The sequence below is a fragment of the Garra rufa genome, chromosome 18 (assembly GCF_049309525.1).
Source record: "Garra rufa chromosome 18, GarRuf1.0, whole genome shotgun sequence".
NCBI lineage: Eukaryota > Metazoa > Chordata > Actinopteri > Cypriniformes > Cyprinidae > Garra > Garra rufa.
In genome coordinates, this window is record NC_133378.1 from 33,994,193 (window position 1) to 34,003,843 (window position 9,651).

At 32.4% G+C, this 9,651-nt stretch overlaps 1 protein-coding gene across 1 annotated transcript; it reads right to left on the reverse strand.

Annotated features, from left to right (window-relative positions):
* Positions 1 to 902: 902 nt before the first annotated feature.
* Positions 903 to 4,840, reverse strand: camk2n1b (calcium/calmodulin-dependent protein kinase II inhibitor 1b). Its single transcript, XM_073823612.1, has 2 exons — positions 4,317 to 4,840; positions 903 to 2,284 (listed from the first exon to the last, which is right to left on the reverse strand). Exons 1-2 carry the CDS (start codon positions 4,483 to 4,485, stop codon positions 2,214 to 2,216), a joined length of 240 nt encoding a protein of 79 aa, XP_073679713.1. The 5' UTR covers positions 4,486 to 4,840; the 3' UTR covers positions 903 to 2,213.
* Between the last annotated feature and the right edge of the window lie 4,811 nt (positions 4,841 to 9,651).

Here is a 9,651-nt window from a genome sequence, read left to right on the forward strand (position 1 = left end):
GTGGAAACCCTAATACATTTTTCTGTTTTAGATTTATTTGATGAATATAAAGTTAAAAGGAACAGTTTTATATTAAATAGAAATCTTTTTTAATAATAGCCTTTACTGTCAGTTTGACGAGTTTAGTGCATCCTTGCTGAATAAAAGCAGATGAGAAAAAAAACTCTGACCTTAAACTTTTGAATGGTAGCACATATTAATTCTTCTATACAAAAATGTGTTTTGTTTGAGCTGTCGTCATGATCTTTTAAGCATTGTGACTATTGTTTCAGCCAGATGAACTTCTGGTTATGAAATATCAGTGTAATTCCTGTAGGTGAAGCTTATTCTATTCATTCTCTACAAGGTTACCGGGTTTACTTACTTTTTTATGGTCACTATCACTAATGATCCAGAAGAAAAAAACAATGCATTAAGAGCCAGGGGCATACAATTTCTTATTTTGCCTGAATAACTTTTAACTTTTTAATAAGTTATATTTACCCTGATCTTCAAATTCCAAATGTTTTCACCCCCCGGCTTTCAATGCATTGTGTTTCCTTCTGAAGCATCAGTGAGCATTTGAACCTTTTTTAATAGTTGCATATGAGTCCCTCAGTTGTCCTCAGTGTAAAAAAGGATGGATCTCAATATCATACAGTCATTGTTGGAAAGGGTTCAAATACATAAAGAATTTGTAGGACCTGAAGGTTTTTTTCTGAAGAACAGCAGGCAGTTTAACTGTTCAGGACAAACAAGGGACTTGTTAACAACTATCACTAAACAAACAAACAAAAAAAAACCTTTTGAACAGGGTAATTTTTATAAATTCAACAATTATTTTCTCTTGTAGACTATATGTAAACATCTTTTATGTGAAATATCTTATTCAGGTCAGTACTAAATAAAAGAAATACCATGCATTTTGTATGATCCTTTTTATTTTGGTAAAACAATTAAAACAAGTTTGCAGATTCTGCAAAGGTGTGTGTAAACTTTTGACCTCAACTGTATATAATATGTTCAAACCTCAAGATTATATTTAGAAACTGGGTATTTTAACATATATTTCAGTGCAATGATATTCTTTTATTGCACATTTATGGGTCAAAATTTCTGTTACATCCAAACAGCCCTGTTTTAAGCGGAATACAGAAAAGCGTAGAATCAAGGCCGAAGCTACGTTTTCAACAAAGGGAAGAATTTTTACATAGTATACATTCAGGGTGGTGGAGTTCTGCTATATAATCACATTTTATTGGTCATACATTTCATTGCAAATATAGCCCTGTTTAACATTATAGAGAAGTGCAACATACACGATATTCAAGAGTCTGAGGTTTGTCATTCAGAGTAACATTACTGGAAATATATTAGTAATTCACTGCCACAGAAGGAGGCGTTTGTGCCTATCTCATGCAAAAAGAGCAGTTAAAAAAGCCCTGAAACATATATGAGAGGCAGGCCTGGAAAACTTCACATTACTCGGGTGAACGGAAACACTAGTCGACTGGCATATAATGCGAAAATTTTGGCACAGAAGTGATCAGAAATCCATTGAGCTGAGAGCTGTGACAACCACGTTTGAAAGTGCTACGACTACGACTCAAATAAGCAGTTTTTTCCTTTTCAGAAATAGCTCTTTGATATAAAAATAAGCTTTTGAACTCAGGCTAAGCAGGCAGTTTGCAGCCACATCAAAAAATTACAATATGCAACATGAAAAAATCGACTTAAAAAAAGTAGTCTTTCCTCTCTCGTCCTATAAAAAACATTTGCTCTCTCTGCAAAAGAACAAAAAACGTGTCCATAAATAAGATATTTAAAGTGAAAAACACTTTCATTGTGCACGGAAAGATACGGAGAAACCAAGTGCTCAGTCTCACGGCGAAATAAAGAACGAAACGTTTGTGCTTGTGATATCAATGCATTCCTCTCACAATATAAACTGAATCTGGACCACTACAGACCAACTCCACATGTATTAAACAACATAGGACTTGTTTGTCCAGTGTAGGATGTCACTTTATAAGAAGGGATATGAAACATGCCCTTAAAGAGAGAAAGCAGACAGACCCCCGCTTCCTCCATTTGGATGCCCGCAGCAGGGACGCTGTCCTCGCCTGCTGCCGCACTGTGTAATTCAACCCATACTAAGAGGGACTGCAAAGTGCTTTCGATGCAGAATGCACGTAACCCACGATTTCCTGCCGCTTTAACAATGTCCTCGTGCGTTACACTCCCGCCGATGACTTCTCTGCCGTGTTGTTCAGGACTTCGTCAATTCTGTCGTCTTCTATGACAACTGAAGGAGAGATCACAAGAGGCACTGGGGTCAAATTGTGATGCCCTTCAAGAGATGACAAGACTTAAGGACAAGAATCGGACAGTTTGGCTTTGCCGACTGCAAAAACCACATTTGAAATGCGTAAGCTAATGTAAATCAAACTAAATGACATGCTAATTTATTTTAAATATAAATTTTCTAATTCTAGGAAAATTATTAAGTATGTTTGGTATGACCTGACAATACTGGATGGACTAATATTAAATATATTATTTGTTACTTTTAAAATTAGATTGAAATTACTTTTAATTGAATTGCAAAAAGTTACAAGGTTTTATTTATTTATTTATTTATTTATCTATTGTTAGTCTGTGGAATAAAAACAAGATAAAAGTTTAAAAAGGGAAATAAAATAACACGAAATATCTAAAAAAAATCGTTATGCCGTTTTCTAAAAGTAAAATAAAATGTAAAAAAGGAAATAAAATAAGAATATATAAAGAATAAAATATGAAAAAATAAAAAGAAATATTATAAAAGTAAAAAAGTAATAAAATAAAATACATTTAAAATAGGAAATATCTAAAAAAAAAAAAAGGAATCGTTATTTTTTTTTAATACAAAATTTCACGCAAACCAGTTTAGACTGTAGCGTTGTTGTTTTTTTTTTATTAAAATGATTAAGTATGTTGTTTGGTATGACCTGATAATACTGGATGGACTAATGTTACATATAATGAATAAAAACCAATAAAAATAAGACCAAAATAAAATAAAAATAAAATCTTTATGCAGTTTTTATAAAAGTTCAATTCAATTTTAAAATAGGAAATAAAATAAGAATAAAAAATAAAAGTAAATAGCTAAAAAAATCTTTATGCAGTTTTTATAAAAGTAAAAATAAATAAAAAGAAAAAAAAAACACAAATGAAAAAATAAAATAAAATGAAATATCTAAAAATAAATTCTTTATGTCCACGTATTTCAAGCTCCAAAAAACATAGCAAATCAGTTTAGACTGTAGTTTTTTTATTTTGATTTAAATTTAACTTCTTTTTTTTTTTTGCAGCAGCAGCAGCAGCAATTAATCTGTGAATCTAATTTATATTTATTCTTTATGCAGTTTTTATGAAAGCAAAATAAAATTTAAAAAAGGAAATAAAAAATAAATAAAAAATAAAAGGAAATATCTAAAGAAAATTCTTTATGCAGTCTTAGAAAAGTCAAATGAAATAAAAAAAGAAAAAAATAAGAATAAAAAAGGAAATATAAAAAAAAAACTATGCAGTTTTTTTATAATAGTAAATAAATAAATAAAAAGTAAAAAAAAATGTTTTAAGAAAATAATAAATAAATAAATAAAAGGAAATATCTAAAAAAATCTTTATGCAGTTTTTTCCATATAAAATTTTTATGTTATTCATGTCTTTCACGCTTCAAAAAACATAGAAAACCAGCTTAGACTGTAGTGTTTTTTTATTTTCATTTTTTTGTTTTGTTTTGCAGCAGTTGAAGCTATGAAGCTAGTTTATATACAACAGTGAATAATAACTTACATTTCAGATTCTTTTACAAAGCTATCAAACGACTTACTGAAAACTGAATAAAAAGCTGTTTTATTGTGTAATTTTTGTTCTTTTTGGACAATTCCTCAAAAATAATTACTGTTACAGCACCTAAAATGTATATGGCTATATGTCTATACTTTTTCATTTTAAATGAAAAAAAAAAGTTTCTATTAGTCAATTAGCCATCTTTAACTAGACAACAAAACAAATTGCCATCAAACGAAAATTCATTATGAACTCAGAAGCAAGTTAATGCAAACGCATCACGCTGACATCATCACGTGATGCCATAAATTTGCATATTTAAGTCATCAGTATCAGATTAAAGGTAATAGAGGAAACAAAGCATTAGTTCGACTCCTCAGTTACATTTTTTTTTTAGTTTGTTGAATATAGCAATATTAATATATATTTATATATTTCAAAACGCACTTTTAGTCGTCTTTCACTTACGAAACAACGTAAACATGCTGTTTCCTCACCTCTCTTACTGCGTCCGATCTGCCCGAGTTTCGGAGCTCGTTTGTTCTGCGTCGAACTGAAGAAGTTACTGCTGTTGTTCTGCAGGCGGCAGGTGAGGGAAAGCTGCTCCTCATCTCCATCATCGCCATAATGCGAGATGTTCTCTTCGTAGGGAAGCACTTCTGACATGATCCCGGTCACGATAACCGATCACGAGATAACGGGAAGAATCGATAAGTAACGAGTCGAACTGCGAGCGAGAACCTCAGCTGTCACGATCAGATGCAGCTGTGTTTTACCTTCATACTACGCGAGTCACTTTCACTTTTCCTGTGTTTTCTTACAGGCGGCGAGCAGGAGTCGTTCGGAAAAACTGATGTAGATGCAAAACAGGAGCGCGATGCAAAAACACACACACGCGGATCCTCAGAGAGCAGAGAGACGTCACTCAGACTCGGTGCTCCGTACTGCATGCAGAAGCTCCATCCCCCTCCCTCCAGCTCACACTGCTGCCTGCCTGCAGCACTTGGGTGCTGTGGTGTAGTGGTCAAAGAATGTGGGTTTGAATCCCACTAGGGTTGATTCGTGACTTACCATCACTGCCACACAGAAGCGTGTTGACTTTGTGTCTTTGCACAAGGGGTACTGTGGTTTAGTGGTGAAGGATATGGGTTTAAATGCAGTTAGGGTTGATTCATGCTGTATCATCATTGAAATTTGCTCACCCTCAGGGCCATTCAAGATGCAGATGAGTTTGTTTCTTTATTGGAACAGGTTTGGAGAAGTTTAACACTATCATTTGCTCACCAATGGTTCCTCTGAGAGGCCAAACAGCTGATATAAAAGCATCACAATAATTCACAAGTAATCCATTGGTGAGCAAGTGATGTAATGCTAAATGTCTCCAGATCTGTGAAGAATGAAGAAATAAACTTTGGGTGAACTATTCCTTGAAATTCAGAATCTAATCATCAGCTACAGTAATCTGAAATATACAGTTGAGGTCAAAAGTTTACATACACCTTGGAGAATCTGCAAAATGTTAATTATTGTACCAAAATAAGAGGGATCATACAAATTGCATGTTATTTTTTTATTTAGTACTGACCTGAATCCATTTTTTTTCACATAAAAGATGTTTACGTAGTCCACAAGAGAAAATAATAAGATGAATTTATAAAAATGACCCCGTTCAAAAGTTTACATAAGCTTGATTCTTTTTGTTTTGTTTGTTTTGTATAGTGATAGTTGTTCATGAGTCTCTTGTTTGTCCTGAATTGTTTCTGAACTGCTTGCTGTTCTTCATAAAAATCTTTCAGGGCTCACAAATGGATTTTTCAGCATTTTTGTCTATTTGAACCTATGCCAACAATTACTGTATGATTTTGAGATCCATCTTTTCACACTGATTTTGGGATCCATCTTTGAGATCCATCTTTTCAAACTGAGGGACTAATATGCAACTATTACAGAAGGTCTAAACACTCACTGATGCTCCAGAAGGAAACACGATGCATTAAGAGTCGGGGGGTGGAAACATTTGGAATTTGAAAATCAGGGAAGATCCGATTAATTTATTTTGTGTTCTGGGAAACATGCAAGTATCTTCTGTAGCTTCTGAATGGCAGCACTAAATGAAAAAAATGTGATATTTAGGCAAAATAAGAAAATTGTACACATCTTTATTCTGTTCAAAAGTTGTCACCCCTGCCTCTTAATGCATCGTTTTTCCTTCTGAAGCATCGGTGAGAGTTTAAACCTTCTGTAATAGTTGCATATGAGTCCCTTAGTTGTGCTCAGTGTGAAAAGATGGATTTTAAAATCATACAGTCATTGTTGGAAAAGGGTTCAAATACACAAAAATGCTGAAAATCTAAAGAATTTGTGGGACCTGAAGGATTTTTCTGAAGAACAGCAGGCAGTTTAACTGTTCAGGACAAACAAGGGACTATCACTAAACAAAATGTAAACTTTTGAAAGGGGTCATTTTTATAAATGCAACTATTAATTTCTCTTGTAAACGATTTTTTTTATGAGAAATGTCTTATTCAGGTCAGTCCTAAATAAAAAAAATAACATTTTTTACAGAATTACATTTAAATGTATGCATTTTCCTACCAAAATACCAGTAAAATTACAAATTATACTTTCAAAATATCATTTTTATGTACATATAAGGTATACAGTTAACCTAATTTACGTTTTTATTGTAACATTTAACATAGTTTTTATTAAAATAAATCAGAATTAGAGTGTGTAGTAAAGCTACAATGTAAAATATATGATCAAGATTTCTTCTGTAACACTTTAAGAACATCATTATACAATATTAATGTTAATTCAAAGACATATTCATAGTTTTATTCTGTTCTGTGGCAGGCCTACATTTAATATAGATATTTGAGAAGGAAATATTATATTTGAGATATTTGAAAATTTGATATTTTCTCAGTACTAACCAACCCATAGTAATCCTCGAAGATTGAACTGTGATGTTAAAGACAGAAAGGTATTTAGCTCCATCTATTGGTCAGATACAGTAGTATTTAAATTTACATGTCCAAGCTAGAGAAATTTAGACAATTTAGACAGTCCCATTTAATAAAAACCAAAGCGTAAAAGCAATTTGTGATCCTGGGCCACAAAACCAGTCATAAGTAGCACAGGTATATTTGTAAGCAATAGCCAACAATACATTGTATGGCTCAAAATTATCGATATTTTGTACATTTCCAACCGTAACTTAATTTTTGATCAGTAATATGCATCGCTAAGAATTTTAAAGGCGATTTTCTCAATATTTTGATTTTTGAAATATTTTTGAGATAGTTGTATCTCAGCCAAATATTGCCCTATCCAATCAAACCATACATCAATGGAAAGCTTTTTTTTTTTCAGTTTCCAGATCATGAAAAATTAACACTTTTGACTGGTTTTGTGTTCCAGGGTTATATTTAATCTTCATCTTCAGAGGTGAGACCAGTTTGAACTCTGTCAGACTGCATTATTCTGAACAGCTCCTGTATATGTGTATATGAAATTTCGAACTCTTCTCCTTCGTTTCCTGCGCAACATGTAGAGGATGATGGCGCAGACGGTCAAACCGAACATAATCTTCAAGACCCTGCTGAACCATAAGTCACTTTCCTGCTTCTTCAGGTTGGAGTAAAGACACTCCAGTCATGTGATCCTTCAGAAATCATTCTAATATTCTGATGTGCTGCTCAGAAATGTATTATTATTATGTTGAAAACAGCTGAGTAGAAGTTTCAGAAGAGCATTTATCTGAAGTAGAAATCTTTTGTAACATTATAAATGTCTTTAGCCTCACATTTGATCAATTTAAAGCATCCTTGCTAACTAAAAGTATTCATTTCTATAATTTCTTTCCAAAGAAAAAGCTTTTTATTTTAGATTAATAGATATTTCTATTCATCAAACAATCCTGAAAAAACAACTGTTTTAAATATTGATAATAATAATAAAAATGTTTCTTGAATAGCAAGTTAACATATTTTAATTATTTCTGAAGGACCATGTGACTGAAGACTGGAGTAATGATGCAGAAAATTAGTTTTGATCACAGGAATAAATTATATTTGACAATATATAGTCAAATATCAAGTAGATAGTACAAATATTTAAAAAAAATGTTTTGCTGTACTTTGGTTAAAATAAATGCAGACTTGATAAGCAGAAGAGACTTCTTTAAAAAAACATTACAAATCTTACAAATCTTTTGACTGGTAGTGTATGTATAATTCTATTTGCTTCAATTGTTCCATTACATGAGAGTGAGATCATAGTTACATTTCAATGATGGTTTGTGTTTTGCATTAAAGGAAGTGAATGACTTCCTTGAGTGTGATTGGAGGGTGAAAAAACAATCATTGCAAACAATACAACCATGAAAAAGTTAACTGCGGAAAACTATGAAAAAGTTATTTAGGTCATTAATAGGTCATTTATCGTCTGTTTTGAGTGTGGCAAAAAGTGATGTGCAAACATTTCTCGACAATTTGCATTGATATGAACAGTTTTAGTGTGACAACTTGTTGCCAACTGTCTACTGAAATGTGTTTCCTTTTGTTCTGTTGATCCATATCTTACCTTACCTGCAGTTAACTGAATCCTAAATATTCATAACAATTAATAATTACATATTAACTCTTTTAAATCATAATTTTAACACAAATAGATGTACATTCACCAGGCGTCTGTTGTGCGATTCAGCACCTTCTTCTCTTTCAGGACCCTTTTGCAGTTGTCAACAAAGAGGCTGTTCAAGGTTTCTCTGAGTACAATTCTCAAGGAAATGTCCAGAAGTTGTTGAGACGGCATTGGGTGAGGGATATTTGCTTCTTTTGTTGTCTAAATTGGCTATTGTTTTCTCCTCAAGGTAACACTTACTGTAAGACGTGCTCACTCTTCATCCGCAATAATCTATAACTATATATAAAATAGTGAACAACAAGATGGAATCTAAAAACAGGACGAACAAGAGAATGTGATGTGGGTTTGGACATCACTCAAATAAATAGTACCTGTGTGCCGCTGCTCCACCCCTTTCACTTTGTTTTTTACAGGGTACCTTGGCGATTATAGATATGGTTATGTAACTAAAAGTTTTGAACTCCAAACAATTAGCTACCAACCTTCATGGTGGCCTTTCCAGGTCAATTAGGAAACAAAAATATACATTCCTAAATATTTAGTGGTATAATTCAGTTTGGCTTTACAAACTTTTGTTACTGTGCAGACTTTTAATACGTCATTGCATCCTTTTCAAATTAAATATAGGCCATTCTACAGGATTGGTTGATTCAAAGTCAAAGTAGTAGGCTATAGGGATATAGTTAAAATCGGTCTCAGTCAATGGACTAAAACATACACTGTTTCGGTAGTGACAAAATGCAGGTCACAAGTTTCATAATTTACAAAGATAATATAAAACAAGTATTTTTTTTAACTCCACTTTAAAAAAAAAAGATATGTTTAAAAACAACAATGGAATGAAATGCAAAGAATATTTTAATATCATTTTCATAAGTTGAAATTTAGGGGGTTGGGGTTCGGGACAGCCACCTCCCAATTGCAAGTACCCAGTAAATTATGATATTATATATATTAAGCTTACTGATATTTTAAATATTATTGTGGGTTTCAATAGATAATAGAAGGATCTTAGTAAACATGTAAGATTTGAATACTTAAATGCTTCTTTAATGTGTTTTTTTTGGCTGTGGGACAGCAGTTTGCACCAATTCTGTGAAATGGTCATATTTATTACTCTTCAGGTGGAATTTTAAAAAACATTTTAATAGGTTTAACATTAGATTAACAGCTTGGAATATA

What these genes read in the sequence shown, in the direction of transcription:
- camk2n1b (XM_073823612.1), bottom strand. Translation starts at nt 4,485, where the DNA reads ATGTCAGAAGTGCTTCCCTACGAAGAGAACATCTCGCATTATGGCGAT. An exon ending in GATCGGACGCAGTAAGAGAG is followed by an intron (nt 2,285 to 4,316) that starts GTGAGGAAACAG and finishes TCTCTCCTTCAG; the next exon opens with TTGTCATAGAAGACGACAGA.